General features: G+C 38.4%; 1 protein-coding gene across 1 annotated transcript in view; it reads left to right on the plus strand.

Annotated features, from left to right (window-relative positions):
- me1 (malic enzyme 1, NADP(+)-dependent, cytosolic) overlaps positions 1-25,043 on the plus strand; it is a 90,044-nt gene extending 65,001 nt beyond the window's left edge. The window contains exons 6-14 of the mRNA XM_082149403.1: positions 9,487-9,590; positions 17,185-17,294; positions 20,261-20,358; positions 20,650-20,763; positions 21,998-22,103; positions 22,195-22,337; positions 22,432-22,605; positions 24,544-24,642; positions 24,730-25,043. Coding sequence (XP_082005529.1) covers positions 9,487-9,590; positions 17,185-17,294; positions 20,261-20,358; positions 20,650-20,763; positions 21,998-22,103; positions 22,195-22,337; positions 22,432-22,605; positions 24,544-24,642; positions 24,730-24,897 — 1,116 coding nt within the window. The 3' untranslated portion in view covers positions 24,898-25,043. The remainder of the gene's footprint in view (positions 1-9,486; positions 9,591-17,184; positions 17,295-20,260; positions 20,359-20,649; positions 20,764-21,997; positions 22,104-22,194; positions 22,338-22,431; positions 22,606-24,543; positions 24,643-24,729) is intronic.
- Positions 25,044-26,777: the final 1,734 nt, after the last annotated feature.

The following is a 26,777-nucleotide window of genomic DNA, read 5'->3' on the forward strand; positions in this document are numbered from 1 at the left end:
AGTAGCAATTGTAAAGTGAAAAGACAGTATAAAAGACAGTCTATATTTGGTACAGAATGAAGGAAGTGCATTACGAGTTATATAGCCTAACGGCCAGGGGGAAGAAGCTGTCCCTGAACCTGTTGGTCTTGGTCTGGATGCTTCTGAGCCTCCTGCCCGATGGCAGCTTGCTGAACAATCGATGGTCCGGGTGACTTGGATCAGAAATGATCCTTTTTGTTCTCCTCCTGCACCTCTCGTTGTGAAGATCCTGCATGGATGGCAGGTCAGACCCCGTTATGCGCTCTGCTGTCTTAATAACCCTCTGTAGTGCCTTACGATCGTGGGAGGTACAGCTGCCATGCCATGCGGTGACATATCCGGTCAGGATACTCTCAATAGTACATCTGTAAAAATTGGACAGTATTCTTGCGTCCATGCCGAATCTCCTCAACCGTCGGAGGAAAAAGAGCCGTTTTCTGACCTCCTTAACCACCATATTAGAGTGGATGGACCAGGTCAGGTCATCGCTAATGTTAACCCCAAGGAACTTTATGTTATTGACTCTCTCACATAAAGTTCCTTGGGGTTAACATTAGCGATGACCTGACCTGGTCCATCCACTCTTTCCCCTCTGGGGAAACACCAACTTATTATTTGTTTCCTTCTTGGTGCTCAGAGGATGAAGCCTGTCGTCCAGGCCTGGGTTCCTGTGTGGGACCTGGCAGTGGTTCTTGAGGGGTTATCCCTGGCACCCTTCGAACCCATTGATGAGTTGTCTGAGAAGTTTCTCTCTTTTAAAGAGGCCTTCCTGCTAGCCATTACTTCCCTTAACCCTCTGGGGTCTGAGGTGTTTTCTGGCCCTGGGGGTGTTCTGACATGTGCTGACATTTGTGCTTGTTTCTGTTACTTGTGACATTTTCATGGCTAAAGTCTGATTACACTGTATTTAGCACAAACTCTGCTACAATAATATATCAGCAGCATGTATGTAAAAGTTTGTAGTTTTGAGATAATGACATTTATGTGTGGTTTGTGAAAATAAAAATAAAATAAAAAAAATCACTGAAATAAGGACATGAAACCCATACTGATTATTTCTTCACAAGACTTTTGAAAATTGTATCATGTAGCCTATAATATTTGCTCCAAAACTATGTGAAAATCATCCTGACTGCTCATTCAGATAAGACAATATATTGATTTAAAATTTGTAATACGTGTTTTGTGTAAGAAAGCTTTATGCGAGTAGGCGTAAACACATCCTGAATGTGTATTTCTTTTCACACCTGAGAAAGACAAAGACACTCCCCTAATGGCCCTATTAGGAGCTATCAGGCCCTATCATTCTGAGCAACCTTGCACAAAGAATGAGGAGATTTAAAAAAGGATGGCTTTTAAATTGTTTGGATTTATTTACAACACAACATAATCCAAAGATACACAACAAATGACAAAAAAGCACATTAGTGAAAACAATGATCCAAAGACAGAGACCTTTTTGCCATTCCTAAAAACATTGTACATACCTTTCATTTCCAAGGTGTTTGAATTTCACTTTACCATGTTCATGTACAGAGACTCATGTGAATGTTGAAGTCAGCAGGACTCATCCGTGGGGCATCTGGTCCCTGTAAAAAAACAAAAACAACAAAAAAACAATTGTGAACATACTGATGCTGCACGATTTTGGGAATAGATTTTAGATTTTTCTGGTTAAAATTGCTTTTTCAAATTCACAGAATACACACACACACACACACACACACACACACACACACACACACACACACACACACACACACACACACACACACACACACACACACACACACACAAATGTTTCCAACAATATATAATGAACAGGTTTGTTGTGCCTTGTAGGCATAGGCTACGTGCAGTGCTGCATAAAATAATAATAACAACACTATTGATAAACGCACAGCGTCATAACAAGGACGTACATTCAAACGCACAGCGCGCTCCAAAATATGAAACATTATGGTTACCATATTATACATATCTACGTTTGAGCAGATATCCACAAACACAGTATTTAACAGTAAACACGGGTCTAAATATTATAATATTCACCATATATCTAGCAACAGTTCAACTGCAATGTGAAGTTTATGCAACAATAACATAAACTAATAATTAAGAATTTCTTACCTTACATCTTTCTTGTCTTCAAATCGCGTTCTTCTTCTTCTGAGGTAAATCCAATGTAAGCTCACGGCGTGTCTTCCAAACTCGACGAAAAGCAGGGACTTGTGAAGTTTGGTGCTTTGTTTTTGAGGTAACGAGCGCGTGACGCGTGGACGATTTGCATGTGAATCTCTTTTGCGCGCGTGGGCGTGGTCAAATTAAAAATAATGAGCAAGGGTTTGAGATACTGGACATCTTGTTGGTTTTATACAAATTACTTCAACAGAGAATATTTGTTTTCAGTTTTAATCCGATCATTTAAAAGTACACACTTAAATGTTTATAAATATATATGGCTCATAAATGGAATCGACCCGGGTTCGAATCCACTGTGAGACACCAATGTGTCCCTGAGCAAGACACTTAACCCCTAGTTGCTCCAGAGGCGTGCGACCTCTGACATATATAGCAATTGTAAGTCGCTTTGGATAAAAGCGTCAGCTAAATGAATAAATGTAAATGTAAAAATGTAAATGTGTCAATAGTATTCGCTGAGTTTTGTTTCAGTTTATAGACGTGCTCAAGAAAAAAAAGTTCACAGAGACGGAGAGGCAGAAAGCACACCCTGTTTATTTTCTTTATTTTACAAAAGCACAATGTTTTGATTTGATTGTAAGTGGACATATACAAAAGTAGACATTTCACAGATTCTTTTTTCATATTTCTTTTTTCTGTATGACCATAAATGACGGAGTAATTTAGGTTTATTGTGCTACTATGTGAAGAAAATCCAGCAAAACTCGCCGGCGTGTTTGCCGACCTCACAGGGTTAAAAGAGTGGGGGACCTCCAGGGTTTATCTGTTGCCCCTGGGAGGGTAAAGGCCATTCTCCACCCTAGGCCGGGCTACATGCCCAAGGTGCCATCTAATTTGGCGCGGTCTGTTTTCCTGCAGGCCTTTCATCCTCCACCACATGTGTCGGCTGATCAGTAAAGGCTACACCTACTATGCCCTTTCCGGGCCTTGGAGGCCTACGTACGTAGGTCATCAGGTTGGAGGAAGTCGGACCAGCTATTAGTGTGTTTTGGGTCACTTAAGAAGGGTTCCCTTGCCTCTAAGCAGATGATTAGCAGGTGGAGTCTGTAGGCTATTTCTTCAGCGTATGAGGCACGCAGTCTGCCCTCTCCTCTCCTGATAAGATTTCACTCGAGTGAAGGAGTGGCATCCTCCAAAGCCTTTCTATCGGGGGTTTCCCTTCAAGAGGTCTGTGATGCTGCTGGCTCGGCCTCCCCTCACAACTTTATCAGATATTATAGCTTGGATATTATAGCTTATTAAAAGGGAATGTCTCGGGTTAAGACTGTAACCCTTGTTCCTTGAGAAGAGAACGAGATGCTGCGTTCCTTTGCCATACCTCCTGAGTTCCTGAGAACGACTTGCTTCGACCTATCAGAAGCTAATACTGTTGTGTGCCAGCGTCCCTTTGTAGCTTCCGTGTACATGTCACATGTGACGTCATGACACCACACCAATCGAGATGTGACTTGTTCCACACGTGCTTCAGACGCTATCACGTCTTCTTCGACGCAGCGTCTCGTTCTCTTCTCAGGGAACAAGGGTTACAGTCATAACCTGAGATGATTTGTTTCTTCTGAGAACTTCAAGCACTTCACTTTCTGTGAGAGCAGGCACGTCTTGTTATTTTATATATTATCTTAGTTGTAATCTGATGTATTCCTTTTTCAGATTAAAGAGCCTTATCTAATGTCAACAACTGTCATATTTCCTACATTTTGTGAATATATATTTTACCAGAATACATTCTGGTGATTATCAAATGGGCAAGAAGATCAAGAGATTACTGGATGGAAATTTAATTTACATTTAAATTTAATTGGAAATTTAATTTGGAAAAAAGTTTTGTGGATGTAAGAGTATGATGTTTCTGGATCTTTGTTGCTTCCGGAACCACGTGTTCGTCAACCTGTCAGATTTTAGGTTAGACTTTCAGGTAGGGCTTTAATGGTATTCTTATTCATCTTAAATTTTTCTCTAATTTTGAACAGATTTATTTACAGTTAATGCTGTAATATTGTGAAATAAGTTTACCTTTAAAATAACTTTTCTATTTCAATACATTTTAAAATGCAATTTATTCTTGGAAAAAAGCTGAATTTTCAGCAGCCATTATTTTCAATCATTCTAAAATGCTTATTTGGTACTCAAGAAATGTTATGATACTTTTTTTCAGGATTCTAAATTTAATTTAAATGTAAAAAATGTAATCAATTTAAAGCATTCTTGCTAAAAAAAACAACAATAACAACATTAATTTCCTTCAAAAAAATAAATCTTACTGACCTTACTGAACTTTCGAAATGTGGTGTAGTTTATGGTTAAAGTTAGCGATAGTGTCATGAATTATTTGTTTGACAGAAGGTTCCAGGACCAACACAAGACATCCTGTTCGGCAAAATCCTGGCCATGACAAATAATACAGTTTTTGGTTTTCTCCTGGTGCAGTCTACGATTATCCTACAAATGCAGCGTGGGAAGGCCTTATTTTGTCGCCGCCCCATTGTTGGGATAGCTGGCAAAACATGTCACTTCTGAAGAGGAGTGGCAGTTTGTTTGTTTTGGTTCCTGACTGTGAGGTTCAGAGAAACTACTTTTATAGCGACTGTCTTGAGATTAAAAAACACACTCACAACAAACCAGACCCTCTGGAAGTATATCCCATCCCACTGAGTGTGCACTTAGAAGTGCATTATGAACACACAATAAATCTGCCTGCAGTCACCATCTCATATCTCAGACTGCACTCTCTGTTTCCTCTCCCACACTGATGAATTCACCTACAGTACTGCCAGAAACCAGACAGTCCTCCCTTTTAAGGGCACCTTTATGAGCGCAATTGCTGTGTAAAACTCTTAACCCTCTGGGGTTTTTTGGGCCCTGGAGATGTTCTGACATGCATTGTAACATTTTCATGGCTAAAGTCTGATTACACTGTATTCAGCACATACTCTGCTACAATAATATGTCAGCAGTATATATGTAAAAGTTTGTAGTTTTGAGATAATGACATTTATGCGTTGTTTGTGAAAAAACAAATTGTCACTGAAATAAGATCATGAAACCCATACTGATTATTTCTTCACAAGACTTTTGAAAATTGTATCACGTAGCCTAGAATATTTGCTCCAAAACTATGTGAAAATCATCCTGCCTACTCATTCAGATAAAACAATATATTGATTTAAACTTTGTAAGATATGTTTTGTGTAAAAAAAGCTTTATGCAAGGAGGCGTGAATCATCATGAATATTTATGTGTTTCACACCTGAGAAAGACAAAGACCCTCCCATAATGGCCCTATCAGGTGCTATCAGGCCTTATCATTATGAGGAACCTTGCACAAAGAATGAGGAGAGATTTAAAAAAGAATGGCTTTTTGATTGTTTGGATTTATTTACAACATAATCCAAAGATACACAACAAATGACAAAAAAAAACACATTACTGAACACACTGATCTAAAGACAGAGCCTTGAACAGTCACACACCTTTGTGCCATTCCTGAAACATTGTACATACCTGTCATTTCCAAGGTGTTTGATTTTTCACTTTACCATGTTCATGTACAGAGACTCATGTGAATGTTGAAGTGAGCAGGACTCATCAGTGGCTGGTCCCTGTAAAAAACAACAACAACAACAACAGCAACAAAAAACAGCTGTGAACATGCGGACATCAAGTGAAACTATAGGGCTGCACGATTTTGGGAATACATTTTAGATTTTTCTGGTTAAAATTGCGATTTAAAATGTACAAAATACATATATATATATATATATATATATATATATATACTGTATACTGTATATCATACATACACACACACACATACATACATACATACATACATATATTTTTTATATATATATATATATATATATATATGAACACCAGGTTTGTTTTGCCTACGTGTATATACGTGTAAATACCTATATAGTCTACGTGTAGTGCTGCATAAAATAATAATAACAATAGCCTATAGCAGGTGGCCTATAAATTGTTAAAAAGGAACACTTCAGTAACACTACACTAGAGAAAAATATATGGATTATCATATGTTACTTCAAATGTTTCCATTCGTTATGACGTTATGAAATGAGATTGGAGTAAAAACATGAAGCCTAATGTTTGGCACATTTTGCTTTTCAACTCACAGCGCATGCAGAGAACATTTACTGAAGCGATCGAGCCGCTCCAAACTATGAAACATTATTGTTACCATATTATACATATCTACGTTTGAGCAGATATCCACAAACACAGTATTTAACAGTAAACACGGGTCTAAACATTATAATATTCACCATATTAGAGTAAACACTCATACTAGCCTACTTTTATCATGCTGTGTTTTATTATCGAACATAAAAACATCCTTGTGTCGTACATGTATATAAATTTAGCATTGAAAGGTTGCCTACCTGTCTAGTTCACATTTCAACATGTTTCTGTCTTAAGCCCTGTTCGGACGGGACTAGTTTCACAGGGGGACGTTAGAGAAATTTCTGTTTCACAGACATACTTTGAGATTTTAATCCTGTCCGAATCTGCCATGTCTGTCTTTTACTCACACGACCTCTGTAAAAATTACAAATTACCTACTGTTTTTCGTCAAACTCTGCGGTCCTCAGAGAAATCTAATCCCGTCCGAATGCGAATGTCTGTGATTGCCGAAAATGTTTTTATCCAAAACGCTTTTTCTTGTGTGTTTTGGTCAACGTGAACTACCGTACAATCTCTCGCTATCGCGCCAGTATTCAAGTTTCTGCTTTTTGCGCACCGATAATGGATGTAGATGTGTTCGGTACACTGCAAAGAAATAAAAAAATGAAATCAACAAGAAGAGCCAAATCACGTAAACTGTTAAGACTGGCTACTGTAATATCAGTTTCAGGTAAGATTACTTTCATTTCTGCACTTAATTACATAACGTTTAAATTATATAAGTTAAAACTTTTTATTCCAGTGGGTTTATTATAAGAACCCAGTTCTATAAAATCATGATGATAAATGTATGTTTAGATTTTTTATACTACAATTTTTATAAAATGTTTACAAAACACTAAATACGTTAGGACGTTTTACTTTATATTTCAAAGTGCTTAATACGCAATACGCATACGCAATCCACGCATTCTGAAAACGTGATCTTCTGCAATGCCCACATGTAAAACACAGACACTCCTACCTCGGTAATAAACACGGAGATGTTAGTCCCGTCCGAATCCGTACATGAAATCACAGACGTAGGTTGATAAGAATTGTAACTCAAACGTCGTTTGGAAAACTAGTCCCGTCCGAATAGGGCTTTAGATACATATACATGTATGGCATTAGGCGTCATGTTTTTACTCCAATCTCATTTTATAACGTACATTTTAGTCTGGCACCAGTTTGACTAGTTGCTACAATGTAAAGTTTATACAACAATAACATGCTTACTATTATGAGTGGAAATGTCTTACCTTAAAAATCTTTCTCATCTTCAAATCGCGTTCTTCTAATTCTTCTGAGGTAAATCCAAGGTAAACAGGACAGCACAGCACAAACACAGTCTTCCAAACTCGATGAAAAGCAAAGGAGTCTGAGGTCTCTGATTCTTTGTTTTTGAGGTGATGAGGGCGTTTTCAGGTCTGCGTTCTTTCACGTGAACAATTTGCATGTGAATTGCTCAAGCACGCGTGGGTGTGGTCACATTAGAGGTAATGAGGACATGTTTGAGAAACTATACTTGTCGTTGCTTTCATACGGATTACTTAAACAGATAATATTTGTTTTTGATATATTTGACATTATTTAAAAGTAGAGACTCCAAGCTTTGTAAAGACATTCGTCTCAAGTCTGTGTGACAAACATTCGCTGAGTTACAGGTCATTTTCTGTCGCGTTTCAGAATGAACTTCACATTGAGAGAGACAGCAGAACGTGCATCATGTTTATTTTATTTATTTTATGAAAAACACAACATTTTGTTTTTATTATGAGTGTACACAAATAAAAGAAGACATTTAACAGTTTTGAATGATGTATAACACTTATATGTAAGATCAAAATCAACAGAGTATTTTGAGTCTCTTTTGCACTGATAAGAAAAAAAGCGAGCTGGTCATGCCGCCTTGACCGCCGACCCCAGAGGGTTAAGGAGAAATCCAAAGAGGTCCTGGATGAAAAATATCCCCTTAGTTCAATTTCAGACTTCCTGCATGATTTTTTTTTTTTTTTCAGCTAGCATGCCAGCACAGTTCCGAAAAGTTTCTCATGGATTATGGATTATCTTGCATTGTGAAACGGAAGAAGCAACAGATCTTTAAAGATTGGAGAAGCCTGCCATATGCCATAAGTCTGTCATTCACTGGAAAATGTAGTTATGAATTATGATGATCAAGAATTCTGATGTCAAAAAAAGAAACATTGATGAATAAGATCAATAACATGAAATGAAAAATCAAACTATATATGTTGAAGACAATCTCATAGAAACTTTAAAAGTTTTACTTTTTCAGTCCCAAACAACTTTTTTTCTTTTTCACTAGTCCTATCAGATAAAAAAAAAAAAAAAATGCTTTTATACTGAGGACAGATCGTCAGAACTGATTATGACAGAAATTTTGTGCGCCATGTGGGAATGAGTTCTGATGAAAGCACTTCCTCTTTCACTGTGATCAAAACATTGAAAAGGCTCCAAAGTTGTTGCCATACGATGTTAAGTATGCACCACACATCAGAACTGCTGAGAGTGCTCTGTTAATCCATTTTCTTTTCTGGTTGACTGGCATGCTGACAGTGATGGGGCGCACAGAATTTTTATATGACACTTGCGTTCTCTCTCAACTTCTTTTCTGTTTTTCCCATAGCGTTTGTGGCTCACAGTGTGATGTCTGCAGATCTGAACAAGAGCGACAGCTGCTAGACTTTCAAATTGAAAATGCAGTGTTTTTCTTTTTCCTCACATGTCCTCTTTCTGTCTCTTTTTACGATTTTATGCATTTCTCTTTCCCTTGTTCTCGGTCTGTGTTTCCTTAAGCACAGGCAGGCACAAATAACTGTGTGAGGTTTATCCAGCTGCGGGGTAACCAGATTACCATATGTAAACTAATTAAAGAGGAGCTGTATACACAAACATTCACTTGTTGAGTTTTGATGGTATTTTATTTTTGGTTCTCATTTTTTCCATTGGTTAGAGAATGATGAATTGTTATGTCATGCTATTGTTTCTACTTGATGCCTGGGATTCTAAAAAGTGTGGTTAAAACCCTCTTATTTCTCTCTTTCCCTGTCGCAGGAACTCCTGAAGGACCCTCTGTACATTGGTCTGAGGCATAAAAGAGTACGTGGACAGGCCTATGATGAGCTTCTGGAGGAGTTTATGCAGGCCATCACAGACAGGTATAGTAAATCCACTGTACCCTTCCCTCAAAGCACATGCTTCCTTCCACAGGCCGCTGATGGAAATGCCTGGAGAGCATAGCTGAGCCATTGCGTTGCAGGAATGTGGGGTAAAGCGCATGCCTCTAGGTTTGTGGGCTCTGAGCGATGACTCCAGTGGCAGAGACCCGAACCGGATCACTGACTGCACGCCTCATCAGTTCTCTCCCCACATATCCTGCACTATATAGAGCCATGCGGTGATGTAATTCCGTTCATAACCAGCCCCCACTGGCTGGTTGATGGCTCTTCAGGCTCCATGATACTTAGAATTGTTCACGGTCTTGTGCCATTTTCTTTGATAGTCTTCAAAATGGCAGTTTGGGTTATTTGAGTATTGTCATTTTCTTTTTCGACAGCTAATGGGAGAGAGAATGTCCATGCATAAAGCTCAGCTTTTAAATACATTGTTATATATCATATATATCATGGAGAATGAAACTTTGTGTTTTTAAAGGGGTCCTATTATGTTTGTTTTTTTCACCTTTTCAACTTTAGTTAGTGTGTAATGTTGCTGTTTGAGCATAAAAAAGATCTGCAAGGTTACAAAGCTTAGCGTGCACTCTAAATGTAGATATTTTATTTAACAGAATTCACTTTCCAAGAACTACAACAAACGACTTGTTTGGACTACAACGTCTTTTATCCGGGTTTTGTGAAGTCACAATTTTACTCATTTAAATAATCCCCGCCCACGGAATACACAAAAAAAGGTGCAAGGCCTGGTTGAGCTGCAATAGAGAAGACAGTGTTGTTGCTATGTCAAAGAGACGCTGTTTTGTCCACCCCGTTTCCAAACTCAGAGTGGTTTGAATTTATTTATACACTGTTCCTGAGTATTATAATCCCAACGTTTATCTGTGTGCTGCACATTTGACGGAAAACAACTTCCAGAACCACTATGCACAAAAGCTTCTCCTGACATTTTATTGTATCTAAAATAATTAAAAACATACCACTCTGAAACATCCTGTTAAATCAGTGCTTGAAAAGTCCATGCATGAAATCCGTTCTGGACGATCCTCTTGTTTGTTAACATTCCTAAGTCTAAATCAAGCTTGAATTGGTTTGAAATTGACGCTATCCTCAATATTTACATCTGAGTAGAGCTCGCAGTTATAGTAAGGGGCTTGAAATTTCCAGAACACACGCTAAGTGGTGCTAATCACAACACACTGGGCCAGCTAACCAATCACAGCAATATTTCGGAACGAGGGGCTTAATTGAAACTAAATGGCGTGTTCGGGCCAGACTGGGGAGCGAGGTGCTGTAATAATGTAAAATATGTGAAAAATAATGTGTTTTTGAACAACCAAGCATGAAAGCATATTCTAGTACACCCCAAAAACAAAATCAAGACTCCATAAAAGGGCATATTAGGACCCCTTTAAGTCTTTATTAGTCAAATTTGTTTAAGCAAGCATTACTATTCACTTACTGATTACACATTTTAGCGTGTAGTTGCACTAACTGTGCTACAGACATGAATATTATCAATCAAGTTGTTAAGGAGATGAGTGCTATTACTTGAGTCATTGTACTTTTGGGGGATGCCAAAATTTGTAGAAAATTCCCATATACTTGCATTGAAGGAGAGACACAAACAGTATCTAGGGACCAGAATATCATAGGGCATTTATGGTTGGCTCTTTTGGTCTGAAAGTGTAAGAAACCACCTAAAACCCCACAGAAACCTAGCAACCAACTAGCAATGCCTAGCAACCACCTAGAAAATGGCGGCAAGTTTTGCACTGGTTATAACCATTAACATTTAAGAACCAGGGTCTTTGTCAAAGGTCTCTCTGTTACTTTAGGCTCTGGTGTGGCCTGGTTTGATGGAGGATGTCATAAGAACGTAGTGCCACACATGGCTGTATTTAATGGAGAACTCAAAAACCCCAGTGTCTGATTTCCCTCCAGCTGGAAGAATATAGCCATGATTCTATAATAATGGGTTGGACATGAAACTACAGGGAAAAGCGTCACTTTTCCTCAAAAGTGCAGAGTTAGTGGAAAATGAATATAGTGATTATAGGTTGCCGATTGACAAATGATTACAGTCCTGGGGATTTTTAATAAACTCCTTATAATTTAAAAAAATCAGAGGCTAGATTCCTCAGGAAAATCCTGAAAAGGTTGCTGGATAAGTGCTAAATTTACATTACATTTACATTTAGCCAAATCAACTTACATTGCAATAAAGGGCCTTTTTTGGGGGGGCCATTAGTTTGTACTTTCAGTGGGAATCGAACCCATGACCATTTTCTTTCAGTGACATGAACAGTTCTAAACTTCTCTCTGTTTTAAATATTTGAAGAAACTGCACACAACTGTCTATTGGTGGACTGCAATCCAGTTTTTTTTTTGGTTTTTTTATGCAATAATCAATACATTTGATAACTATGGCAAAAATAACTTTGGCAATTTGAAATAAAATGTATAGATAAGACAAAGGAAAATCATTAAATGCACTGTATATTCTTTCAGACCATAAGTTTAACAGCCTGCAGGTGCTCTGTTTCCCATCAAGCCTTTTTGTGAGAGTGATGAAGAATAATGACACCAATCCCCATCAGGCCACTTTTCTTTGCCACAATGGCTTTAAGAAGAGGAACTAGAGCAGATAGTGGGCATAGATGCTCTTTGAGGTCTCTATTTTGTTTAAGGAGTGTAAAAAAAAAAACATATAAAGAAACGTCCAGAAAAAAAGTTGGGGGGGGGGGGGTTATGCTTCTTTTATGATGTAGTTAATTCAAGAATAGTTTTTTTTTTTTTTTGCTTCTAAGGCTTTGTGTTGTGGTGCTGAAGTAGTTTGTGGGGGTTGACTTTGTTTTCCCACCCGCTCCCAGAACAGACTGAAAAGTATCTGTCTTCTTTAGCCCCTCTGTGTGCACCGGCACAATTCCCATGTCAAATTATTTCATTATAGCTTGTTGCTTTTCACAGAGCTGTAGTGGTGACGGTGTTCCAGCTATCGCTATGGTAACACGGGCCATCTTAGGGCACCGTTACGAAGCCATGTTAGGAAAAGTGATGGATGGGAATGTTGCTTGATTTTTCTATGCAGATGGGAATTGAGGAATGGGAATTTAAGGAGTGTCTTAATAGAAAGAGCAGCCTGCAAAGCCCCATGGGCCCCGTGGGAGCCGGTGTGTGCTGGAGAGGAGCACCGAATTCAGAGCTGCATGCTCACAATGAGTGAATGTATTGCCTGCCTGTCCCATTAAACCCTGACCTGATAATGATAACCCCATATAGGGCCTTCATAACACATTTGTGTAATGTTTAAATGAAACAGTAAGCTTTGCAAGCTTTGTTTTTAAAAAAGTTCTTTCAGTTATTTTCTGATGTCAAACAAGTTTCCTCAAAAATATTAAGCAGTTTTCAACTTTGATGAAGAGAAGAAATGTTGTTTTTGAGTACCAAATGAGCATTTAAGAATGATTTCTGGAGATCATTTTGAAGACTGGAGTAAGAATGCTTTTAAAAAATACTTTATATTAAGATAGAAAAGTTATTTAAAGTTATATTTTTTTTATTTTAAGTTTTTTTTATATTACTGTTAAGTGAATGCAATTGGCGAGCATTAGAGACTTCAAAAACAAAAAAAATTATATGAAATTAAATGCAAATGTGGTCATGCACATTTAAAAGACGCATTATTAGCTCCATATGCTTATTTTGGTGAATAAACACTCTTTCACTAACTTGGATTCATAAAGTTTTTGTGAAGTGAACTTTGTGTATGCCATACACATACTTTTAGGATGAAATCTTTGCAAACATTTTATTAATGAGGTCCTGGGGGTGGTAGTTTGAGATATTCACCCTTGGCATATGAAGAAGATCTGGGAGTTTATCAGTTTGACTTTACACCTGATAATGTGTGCAAACCTGTCTGGAATTCGACCTCAGAAAATGCGTTGGTATTGTGTGTGTGTGCACGGATTTAAATCTTTTGTTGAACAGCTGTGTTTGGACAAGATTTTTACCATGACCTTTAATACGGAAGCCCGTGGGTTGTGCGGTAGACATGCGGGAAAAAGAAAATCTTTGAAAGCGTGTCAGCACCACCAGAATCCTTAGACCCAATCTCAGCAAACGCCCTGAGTATGTGTGGTCAGTATGGACCCAGCAAGATTATGCTAAATCTAAACCTAGTGGCTGGGTTTTTCATCTCTCTTTTCTCAACTCTAAGAATGTTGTTATGTCTGAGCAAACCACTTTATGAGAAATGCTTAATTCCCAACAGCCATGTTGTGTTCCTGTTAGTGTACAAAAGCTGAAATGCTGCAGTGAGATGTGGCTGGTTAGCTTTAGATTTCAGTGCTTTATCAAAAGAAACTTTTTCCTGCACTTCTGTCTGCGGCAAATAATTTATCTTAGAGAGAAACAAGTAGTAAATCCACAGTGAATGAAACAAGAAGGCACAAAAGGCCTTGGTGTAATGTGTTAGCGATGGTGTTGAGATGGGTTCAACAGTCTCTCATGGGCTCCGAGCTCATTTACTGCATTCCACTTTAAGAGTGATGGAGCCAAGCTTCCGTCCTAAGATCATTTAGACTGAGACTGAAGTGTATTATGGTTTGTATAGAATTTGCTGGCTACAGTCTCCAGCTTCCATATGCCTGAAAAATTTATTTGGGAATTGTGAGATGTGGTGACCAAATGTCCTGGTTAAAATCAAGTCAAAATCAAGAGATCAAGTATCAGGAATACAGTGTGAGAAAGTCCCCATAAGGAAAATGGATTAATAAACATAGTAAACAATGTCTTAATGAAATGCAGAAATACTTATAGTATTATTATTTTACTTAAAGTAGGCCTACTTTTGTGTTTTCTTAATTCACATTAGAATATATATAGATAACATTTTTTGTATTAAATTACAGCAATTACCTTGTTTTTTTTGTTTTGTTTTTTGTCAGCATAAAGGCAGTACAACAAATAATACCATAATACATAAATACGTTATGTAATTTATAAAAAACTCATAGTTTAAATTCATGGAACAAACAAAGGGAACCAATGAGATAATTAAATAGACAACAGGTGAATAGAATGACTTATCAAACCAACTGAGAAACTAGGTCACAGGGGACAACAAAACACAACATACATGTTACATTCATAGAAATAGACTTAATTTTCTTTGATTTTTAAAGTTCTTACTTAACTCAACCTGCAACAGTCTCACAAGTATGTTTTTGCCACTTGCTTGTGCCATTTTCCAAGCACAGAGCACCAAAATGTTAATGGAAGTGCAGTAACCAGAATACTTGTGGAGAAATTTCTTTCTAAAAGCAGCCCAGAAAGTTTTCTCATTCCCAGATGCTGATCTGTTGACTGAGATAACTTTTAGGACAGAACCAAAGCAAGTAGCCTGTTTGCAAAAAAAAACATGCTTTTTCTCTTCCTAAAAGTATGGCACAGTTGTCACAGAGAGAGATTTAATATTGGCTCTTTTCAACACCCCAATGCTTTCTTCTCCTGTCTGGAGGTAAAGGCAAATGAGGGGAGACTGAGATCCTGTAGCTCTCAATGTGCTTGGGTGTGCCTGTCATTGTCTGGCCTGATTTTTGGTGGAGAGGACCAGTGGAGCTGATTCTCAGCCAGCTCTTTGTTTGAGTTTTACAACAGACGCAGAGGTGCATTATGGATCTGATTGAACGAGGCGCCAGAAAAAGACAACAAGCTTTGGTGAGATTGAGAGCACAATGCACCGAATGGGTGCTTTGTTTTGTCGGCTAGTTGTTTCTGCCTCATTCTGTCTCTTTCTCATGCACATTTACCCAAAATAAACAACCATGAGAGCTATACTTAACTCTGTATTATCTCAGATATTAAATGGTATTAAGTTGGCAGAGATTTTCTTGGTCTAATGATAATCTTAATGTCTTTTTTGACCACTGTTGAGGTAGATCAGGAGGTTGTGATCTAATTTTTCGTCTTCATCCTCAGATGATGCGCTTCAGCAGATCAGAGAGCATGTTGGGATTATGACTCACTTTCTCTAGGTCCTATTTAAATCTGCCAAAGTTCTCCAAATCCATGAGCAATTACTCTGTCAGTCTCTCTGGACTGTTTTCCTGCCTCGTCCTGTAGATATGTAAGAGTTTAGACTGCAGTTTGATTAGAAAGACGTGTCCCCAGATCGGCGGTTTCTTGAAAACTTTAAAAGGGTTTCTGAGCTCATTAAACCTTGTTTACCTAGAGTGCTTTGGTGCTGGAAAAAACGTTATGGCTTTTTTCTGTTTTTGCAGTATGTCTGACCACACAATACTGACCATTTTGTATGATATAAAGGATTAGTTCACAAATAATGACATTTCTCTGCATTTACTCACCCTCATGTTTTTCTAAACCTGTATGACTTGCAATTACATTTTTGAAGAATACCATGGACACTTCTCCACATAAGGAAATTGAGTTACAAAATGACATGCAGGAGAAACACTATTTAAGTATCATAAAAATGTTTTAAATGATTTATTCCAAGCCTTCTGAAGTCTTATGATGGTTTTGTGTGAGAAGTATTCACAGAATTTTTTTACATCCACCCTAACTTTCCTTTGGCCAATTTGTGAACGAATCATCTGAATCAAATACTTTCAGTGAATCAACTGATCTAGTTTGTAAAACCACTCAGATGTTTCATTTTATCTTTTCTATTCATGATGTTGTTGACAGAAATAGAGAAACGGATGGATGCTTCAAGAGACAGCTGTCATTGTGAAAACCGTGATCAAATCCCTGTGTGTTTGACGGAAATGTATGCATGGCAGCTCTAGGCAGCAATGCAGATCTCTGTTCTTCTTACATTGGGTTGAGTGACTGGCTGGCTCTCTACAGTGCCACACTGCAGTGTTTACCCATCCTATTTCCAATGCTTGGGTGTCTGGAACCTCTAATATTGAATCAAAATCTGATGGGGATCTCTGCCCTCTATTTTTCATTGGGGAATCAGTTGGTTGCTCTATACTATTCTTTCAATTGTTCTGCTGACTGGATGTATAACATGAGAAACCACTGAATTGCCACTGTAGTTTTTCTCAAAGTTGCTGTTCTGAAGAGAGAAACGATTGTGTGTGTGCAGTTCATTGGCTATTGATTTTGAATAGCCATGTTTGAATGTTTTAGAGGCCACGGTGTTACCACATCATTAGCTAACTGATCATACAAGGGTTGTTATTTTCTTTTCGGAGTTGTGTTTGGCTGTGGAAACAACTACAAAGAAACAATTACAGTCTCAGGCCCACACTGAGTAGGAAAAAACCTTTCGGGATTGAACCACCCCATCTGTGATGGGCTTGAGGAGCAGTTGGATGGCCCCCTCTGCAGGCTGAAGTGGAGTGCGTTATTTAGCAGCTTTATTTGAAATGATAAAAGAGTTATTTAAATGTTTAGCCTGTGTATTGGACCATTTTAATTTCCATTTTGTTAGGATTCTTTATACTTGTCTTTTGACTTTTGTAATTCCTTTGAAATTATCTTTCATTTTGTTGTGTTTCTTGAGTTTTGAAGAAATATACATTGATGTTTCTATTATGCACAGGTATGGGGTGAACTGCCTTATCCAGTTTGAGGATTTTGCCAACACCAACGCCTTCCGTCTATTGAGTAAATACCGCAACAAGTACCTCACGTTCAATGATGACATCCAAGGTATGGGCACTAAAAGATTTTAGTTGCACACTTGTTTTTAGTCTCTCTTGCACTAAATGAAAGTACAGACAACACATACAGTATAAGTTATAATTTAGGTCAGTTAAAATGTCATAATGTTATGCTTAAGTCTGTTGTACAGTCAATTTGAGCAAATGCTGAAATCAATGATTGTAAGTTACTCATTCAGATCACATCTCTCACTCTGATTTTCCTTCATACTGTTGCTTAAACCCCTCTTATATTTATGGTTCGATAGCGAGACTGTGCTTATCTTGAGTCTATTTTCTACCATCCACCTCTCTCACAAAAAAAAATTTTTTTTTACATTATCATTGCAGACACATTCCAATCTAGCCTGACTACGTCAGACTTCCTACTTCCGCTAATTTCATTTCGCTCCTGTAGTCAGTCTGAGATAGCAGCCTATCTTTCAGTTTTCCACCGGCCTGAAAACAGCCGGGCCAATCAACGAACAGAGGGCGGGCTGAGAGCCGTGACGTAGACGCTGATTGTACCGTGGATGCGTAGATTTACTTCACATAATCTGCAAAAGTCATTCACAGCCATGTTCACTCCGGTATTTCGCTCGATGGTTTAGTTTTTGCATCATACATGCGTTTACAGTGGAAGTTAGATGCGGCTGAGCATGCGCATAACACACGCCATAACCAAACGTTATGTGATTGGCTTACGGGTAACCAATGATTTTAAACTTCAGACAAGCGCCCCCCCGTGAGAGAGAAAACACTTCTCTATTATGCTATTCCAGACTCTGTATACGAAGCAAAGTTAAGTAGCAGAGTCTGGTATTACCAGGCTAATTCCAATCAGCAACTACAACACATATTGTAATTGTAGAATACAACACTTATTGTTTGAAATTGAGTTTAACCATAGTTAACCATATGTGTCCACCGGAGTGGAAAAGCAAGCATATATACAGTGGGGAGAACAAGTATTTGATACACTGCCAATTTTGCAGGTTTTCCCACTTACGAAGCATGTAGAGGTCTGTAATTTTTATCATAGGTACACTTCAACTGTGAGAGACGGAAAAAATCCCGAAAATCACATTGTATGATTTTTAAATAATTAATTTGCATTTTATTGCATGACACAAGTATTTGATCAACTACCAACCAGTAAGAATTCTGACATAACAGACCTGTTAGTTTTTCTTTAAGAAGCCCTCCTGTTCTCCACTCATTACCTGTATTAACTGCACCCATTTGAACTTGTTACCTGTATAAAAGACACCTGTCCACACACTCAATCAAACAGACTCCAACCTCTCCACAATGGCCAAAACCAGAGAGCTGTGTAAGGACATCAGGGATAAAATTGTAGACCTGCACAAGGCTGGGATGGGCTACAGGACAATAGGCAAGCAGCTTGGTGAGAAGGCAACAACTGTTGGCGCAATTATTAGAAAATGGAAGAAGTTCAAGATGACGGTCAATCTCCCTCGGTCTGGGGCACCATGCAAGATCTCACCTCGTGGGGCATCAATGATCATGAGGAAGGTGAGGGATCAGCCCAGAACTACACAGCAGGACCTGGTCAATGACCTGAAGAGAGCTGGGACCACAGTCTCAAAGAAAACCATTTGTAACACACTACGCCGTCATGGATTAAAATCCTGCAGCGCACGCAAGGTCCCCCTGCTTAAGCCAGCGCATGTCCAGGCCCGTGTTAAGTTTGCCAATGACCATCTGGATGATCCAGAGGAGGAATGGGAGAAGGTCATGTGGTCTGATGAGACAAAAATAGAGCGTTTTGGTCTAAACTCCACTTGCCGTGTTTGGAGGAAGAAGAATGATGAGGTCAACCCCAAGAACACCATCCCAACCGTGAAGCATGGAGGTGGAGACATCATTCTTTGGGGATGCTTTTCTGCAAAGGGGACAGGACGACTGCACTGTATTGAGAGGAGGATGGATGGGGCCATGTATCGCGAGATTTTGGCCAACAACCTCCTTCCCTCAGTAAGAGCATTGAAGACGGGTCGTGGCTGGGTCTTCCAGCATGACAACGACCCGAAGCACACAGCCAGGGCAACTAAGGAGTGGCTCCGTAAGAAGCATCTCAAGGTCCTGGAGTGGCCTAGCCAGTCTCCAGACCTGAACCCAATAGAAAATCTTTGGAGGGAGCTGAAAGTCCGTATTGCCCAGCGACAGCCCCGAAACCTGAAGGATCTGGAGAAGGTCTGTAAGGAGGAGTGGGCCAAAACCCCTGCTGCAGTGTGTGCAAACCTGGTCAAGAACTACAGGAAACGTATGATGTCTGTAATTGCAAACAAAGGTTTCTGTACCAAATATTAAGTTCTGCTTTTCTGATGTATCAAATACTTATGTCATGCAATAAAATGCAAATTAATTACTTAAAAATCATACAATGTGATTTTCTGGATTTTTGTTTTAGATTCCGTCACTCACAGTTGAAGAGTTTTTCTATGATAAAAATTACAGACTTCTACATGCTTTGTAAGTGGGAAAACCTGCAAAATCTGCAGTGTATCAAATACTTGTTCTCCCCACTGTATATATATATATATATATATATATATATAAATGGGCCATTCAGAAATAGTTTAGAATTCTCCAACTGTTATTATGCAATGTATGTAATTATTTTATTGACTGTGCTTTGAAAGCAAGCTAGACTTCACTGAAGACAGCCACACTGCTGTACATTTAACAGACTCATCCCCAAATCAGCAGTTCTCTAGAGTTTTGAGTGGATTTATTCTTATAAAGGGTGAGAATCCATTAACAGCTGCTTATCTCACTCCTTTGACAATTCCTCCAGAAATTCACCTCCATATAAACTCCACCTTAGTGTCTAGAATTGAGTTTTCAGAGTTGAGTCTCAAGCCTCAGCTCCTACTTTTATGTCCAGTTTTTCTTCTTACCACAGAGATTAGATAAACTCAGTAAAATATATTTGTGTTTCCTGTCCTGTAGGTACTGCCTCTGTGGCTGTGGCGGGACTGCTGGCTGCCCTTCGCATTACCATGAGCAAAATGTGCAACCATACCATCGTGTTTCAGGGTGCAGGGGAGGTGTGTGTGTGTCAGCTGCACAGATCCGCATATAACCGTTTTCAATGCCAATTGTTTCAGACAGTGTTTTGATGGTGGCTAACCCATTTTGATTCATATGGTGATGCATCTTGTCTGTCAATAAAACTATTAAAACATTTATGAAATGATTATTTTAAGATGTGTGGAATGGATTGATAATGGAGTCAAGCTGTGAGATTTTTATCGAAATATTGTGAAGTTGAGTTGGCCTTTTTAGATCTGTATGTGAAATGTATACCTATTGATTTAACAGCATTTTTATGTTTTCAGGCTGCAATGGGCATAGCTGAGCTGATCATTATGGCGATGGAGAAGGAAGGGCTTCCTCGTGAGCAGTGTATAAAGAAAATCTGGATGGTGGACTCTAAAGGACTTATCGTCAAGGTGAGATCATCATTAATGACAAGATATATTTACGTCAGTGTTGACGTTCACTGATGAACGTTCAGAAGTTCATCAGAGTTTAAAGATCTTCTGTCTTCATCAGAAAAGATGGTAGAATTCAATAGATGGTTTTGTTATTTCAAGCTTAACAGATCGTTTGGCCATGTTAGATTAATAAAGACAAAGAAGTCAGGGAGGTTGTGATAATGATACTTTCATCCAAGTGATCTGTGGTACACCAGTTGCTCTCCACCTCCCTGGAACTCCTTGGAGTCAGAATCTTTCTCAAGGGCAGGATGGTGATGGAGGAGCTTTGTGATCTCTGCAGTTTTCTCATGCCTTGCTTCTTTCCGCTTCTCTGAAGCCTGGGGCTGTATCACTTAATGGCTCAGATCCTAAAGAGGAAGGCTGTCACCATTCGGATTAGATGCCGTTAAGCATGAAATAAAGGAAAATACTTTCCACTAACAGATGATATAAATACATGCATATAAATATATGATTTTTTTTTTTTTTTTTTTTTTTTTTTAGCCTTGCAGTTAGTTTTATGTTAGGTTATTATTTATCTGACATAATAGTTTCTTATCCAAAGAACATGGGATTGTCTCTTTTTATTGTTTTAAATTAATACTAGTGTGTCCTTTTTATGTGTGTGTGTCTGACAAATAAGTCAAATCTAAAAATGTGAATTTCATCATTAAATAATAATATATCAAACCAAATGCCATGTGCTAGACTGTTTGATGCTGGACCTTTTGTCTGTGCTAACTTGTCACTTTTCTGAGCCATTTCTGTGATTTATTCTGTATTAGTAGCTGTGTGAAGGTAGTTCATAGGTGTAGTTCATCACATTAAATATGGATGAGTTCCACTAACAATTGACAGCCATAAACGGTATATATATATTGCCTAATCATTAAAAATCGAACCAACTTTCTTTCATTAAAATGAATGGCAGATATACAGATAAAAAAAAAAATATATATATTATACTTTAATGCAATGACATTTATACTTTTAATGACAGTGACATTTATACTATTTTAAAGTGTGACATTTTTAAGTGTGTATATTTTAGACACTGTTTTTATTGCCCATCTGGCAGATCATACACACTTTGTTCTCTGTGTAGAGAATCTGTGTTCATTATGAAGTGCAGTGAGTTGTGCTATCGTATTTTCCTGATGCGCTTTAATTTTCTAATAATCTAATAATGTCTCTGTCCCCCATTAAGGGTAGGGATCACCTCACCCATGAGAAAATGAGGTTTGCGCATGAGCATGCACAAATGAAGAAGCTTGAGGATGTTGTGAAGGAGCTGAAACCCACTGCTTTAATTGGTATACATGTACTGTAAATAAATATATATACACTGCTGTTGCCCCAGCAGTCCCTATGAATGGACTCAAATACTTCTCATCATCTCTACAGGGGTGGCAGCTATCACTGGTGCTTTCACAGAGGAGATAATCAAGGCAATGGCTTCCTTCAATAAGAGACCTATTATCTTCGCTCTAAGCAATCCCACCAGCAAGGCGGAGTGCACCGCTGAGCAGTGCTACACACTCACTGAGGTGCTTTTGAAGGAGTCGCATGTGTACATGTATGTCAGAAAATTTTAAATTTGGTTTAATTTTTGCTTCTTTTTTTGTTTGTTTAATATTGCAGGGAAGGGGGATCTTTGCAAGCGGGAGCCCCTTTGATCCGGTAACCCTTCCCGATGGCCGGAAGTTTTACCCCGGTCAGGGCAACAACGCTTATGTGTTCCCTGGAGTGGGGCTGGGAGTCACCGCTTGTGCGATGAGACACATCTCTGAGGAGATTTTCCTCATTACGGCTGAGGTGATTGAATCTCGCTTGCTCTTTTCTGTCTACCTAAATCTGTTTATTCTGTTAATTGTTAACAAATTTAACTGTTTCTGGAAACTTTCTCTCTAATCAAATTTTTTTAATAGTAATCTGTTGTCTCCATCTTTAACTCTCTTTTTCTTAGGGCTGGCTATTAATACACAGTTCCTGATTCGATTCAATACAGATTAACTATAATCTCTAAACTATTTAAAATTATACAATGAACCTCTATGAACTGTACATTGCAAAAAAATTCTTTTAAAAAATTAACAGCAAACTATTTTGTTTATTTAAAACAATTAAATAGTAGCGAACTTTCACTAAAGATGGGTAAAAATGGCACATAACAGTAGCTGACAGTCTGAAATTTATCATAACAGTTTTGGTGGGTAAAAACTTGCTTATTATCTGTCACTGGCACAGCCCTACTTTTTCTGTCTCTCTGTATTTATATGCTCGTAATAAACCATAAAATCCCATTTCAGTATGCGAACATCTCCCATTTTATTGCTGCAAGCAATGTCATCTTGTATTTTACTGAACTTATCTGTCAAGATGTCCTCTGTGCTTCACCTGATATCAGCCAGACAGTGTTTTAGTCAGGTACTGTGAATGGTTGCATCAGACTGTGCAAACAAGAGAGCTTTTTTTGAATGTCAATGAACCACTGCCCTGTTATGCTGGAAACAGACCATTGAAGCATAAAAAGGTTAGCCAATGCCTTACGCACCCACACGTTAAATCAACATGTGCCAATGAGGGAGATTTTTCTCTTTAAAGCAGCTCAAAGTAGAATCATCTACTCAGAGCATGAGCGGGATCACTTCTCCTGCAGTCTGTGGACAACTCCAGTGAAGCTGCTGTTTGGATATCTGAGCTTCAAACAGTATCCGACAGCAGGGGGGAATGCTTAATCTCTATCCCCGCTGGTCGTACAAGGCTTTTGTATATTTCAGTAAGTTATGGTTCTGTGCTATCGAGTCTCAGGAAGGTCTATAATCACTAACTGCAGCAACCCAATGTGACCTGAAATGACAAAGTGGTGAACAAAACAAACCATCTGAGAGCAATAGAGGGAGATACAGGAAATTGATGTAAATAAAGCAACTAAGATAACGATCAACCAGAACAATTGGCGACTGCAGCTGATGGTAGCTGAAGAATCTTCTTGTGTAGTTCTAAATTGGAAAATGACAAAAGCTAATTGTGATTAATTATTCTGTGCTTGTTATTAGTGGTCAAGGTTGCAGTAACTCTAAATAGAGATAAAAGGTTTGTTTGGGCTCTAGAAGTATTTACAAATAAAGCAATTATCTTGAGGGCAGCACAACATAGCACCACGACTGTGCTTTGGTTTTAGTTTAATTAAAGCTGCAAGACCTAGACCTTATGGCTATTATTTATCCAAGAGACTTGTTATTCTGCATCACACAGCATTGTTTTAGTATTATTTACTGTATATACTACTATTTAAATAATATAATTTATTCATATTTTGAATTCGCTTTTTATTTTGATTTAGTAATTTTCTTATGTAATATTTATATTTTATTTCAGCTTTTTTGTTTTAAATGTTAGTCTTATTTTTAGTTAACAACACAGGCCAGAGGCCGGAAACAAATTTAGCCAAAAATAAATGGTTTAGTTATTGTTTTAGTCTCTTGTTTGTTTGTTTGTATGTTTGTTTGTTTGTTTTGGGGGTATGGATCTGGCTGATCTCAGGCAAGAAAAAAAAAACGTATTACTACCTACACAATCCACGTTTGTAAGCAGTGGGAAAGCTGGGATGAATATTTAATGCAGGTCTATCAGAAAAACAAACAACAGAAGAATAATTAGGTTCATACTCTTTGTCGGTGTACACAAACTGTGTATATATTGTCCACACGTTAAGTCCATAATAATCACCAGTTTGTGCTGTGTTTATAGACTATAGCAGAACTGGTGACTGAGAAGGATCTTGCAGAGGGGCGTCTGTATCCTCCTCTCAAAAGCATCCGGGATGTTTCCTTAAAGCTGGCTGTTAAGGTGGGCTCGACTCCATAACATCTCAATCCACAGCCGTGATTCATGCATGCCGCTATTTACTAATCATTTTTATGTGCATCATGACAGATTGTGGAGTACGCCTATAAACACAAAATGGCAACACTGCACCCGGAGCCGCACGATAAAGAGGCTTTTGTTCGTTCGCTCATCTACAGCACAGACTACGACGAGTTTGCGGTGGACTCGTACGGCTGGCCTGAGAATGCCAAGAACGTCCAAACGTGCAAACTGTGACCACCCAAAATACACAGACCAGAATGAGATTTATAATATGACATTTCTGTTTTAGATGTGATTTCTTGATAGAATTATAATGATTATCTGCAAACAGTACTGTAAACCAAAAATAGCCTTAATAAATAAAATGTCATTTATTGTAATTTTGTGAGAGAGTATGTTCTTTATTACACTGTATGGAATTCTTTACAAATCACCATTGTCCATAAGTATGTACTTCAGGGTGCATGAAGGGACGTACAGCACTGCATGATCATTATACATATGAACATGTTCATGTTGGGCTATAAAAAGAACTGTGCCTTATAAAGCCATTCCTTATCAAGCACCTTTCACTTCAATAAAAGTGATATCTGGCATCAGATTTATATAGAGATTTTTTTTCTCGTACACATTATTTTAACACCATAATCAACTAGATATTTCCATTGGAAATGAACAAATCCTGTAGCAGTTAGAAGCTGTTGAAGTGTTTGTCTTAAAAACATGACTTAATGAGTCATGATTGCCAGCTGAGTGCTTTATTGAGGCTTTTATTATGCCATTTTTTCTTATGTTTTACTGCTGGTACTACTCGACCTCAGTGCTGCATTTGACACTGTCGATCATAACATACTTCTTGACAGGCTGGAAAAATGGGTGGGGCTTTCTGGGATAGTCCTAAAATGGTTCAGGTCATACTTAGATGGGAGAGGTTATTATGTGTGTATAGGAGACCATTAGTCTGAGTGGACATCCATGACATGCGGAGTCCCTCAAGGCTCAATTCTTGCGGCACTCCTGTTCAACCTGTATATGCTCCCAATGAGCCAAATAATGAGAGAGAACCAAATTGCTTACCACAGCTATGCAGATGACACACAGATCTACTTAGCCCTATCGCCTAACGATTACAGCCCCATTGACTCCCTGTGCCAATGCATTGATGAAGTGAACAGTTGGATGTGCCAAAACTTCATTGCGTTTGGAAACAAAGATGAAGTTCTCAAGGTGAATGCATACCTTCACTCTAGGGGTCAAACAACTAAACATCAAGTCAGGAATCTTGGTGTGTCTCTAGAGTCAGACCTTAGTTTCAGTAGTCATGTCAAAGCAATAACTAAATCAGCATACTATCATGTGAAAAATATTGCAAGAATTAGATGCTTTGTTTCCAGTCAAGACTTAGAGAAACTTGTTTATGCTTTCATCACCAGCAGGGTGGATTATTGTAATGGATTCCTCACTGGCCTTCCCAAAAAGACAGAACGCTGCCGCCAGGATTCTGAGCAGAACCAGAAAATATGAACATATCACACCAGTCCTCAGGTCTTTACACTGGCTCCCAGTTACATATAGGATTGATTTTAAAGTATTATTACTGGTATATAAATCATTCAATGGCCTAGGACCTCAATACATTGCAGATATGCTCACGAATATAAACCCAACAGATCACTGAGATCATTAGGATCATATCAGCTAGAAATACCAAGGGTTCACTTTTAGCTATTATGCCAGCGGCAGCTGGAACCACCTTCCTGAAGAGATCAGATGTGCTCCTACAGTAGTCACATTCAAATCCAGACTCAAAACACTTCTGTTTAACTATGCATTTACTGAATGAGCACTGTGCCGCTGTTCGTCTGACCGTTTGTAATGTACTGTATTTTATTTAATTTTTCTAAACTGTTTTAATTATTCTTATTTCTTTTTATTATTTTAATTTCGCACAGTAGAGAAATTACCGTATAGACAGGAGGAGAAGCTCGCGAGCAATCGGGGGGACGTGGAGGCAAAATGACAAAATAATTCATCAGAATACTAAGCAAAAGTTGCTCCTGCTCCTAGCTCATGAACACCTCCTACTCAAGCTCTCCGTCTCTGCAAGTTTCGGA

Source organism: Leuciscus leuciscus (genome assembly GCF_965113295.1).
Source record: "Leuciscus leuciscus genome assembly, chromosome: 20".
NCBI classification, from domain to species: Eukaryota; Metazoa; Chordata; class Actinopteri; order Cypriniformes; family Leuciscidae; genus Leuciscus; species Leuciscus leuciscus.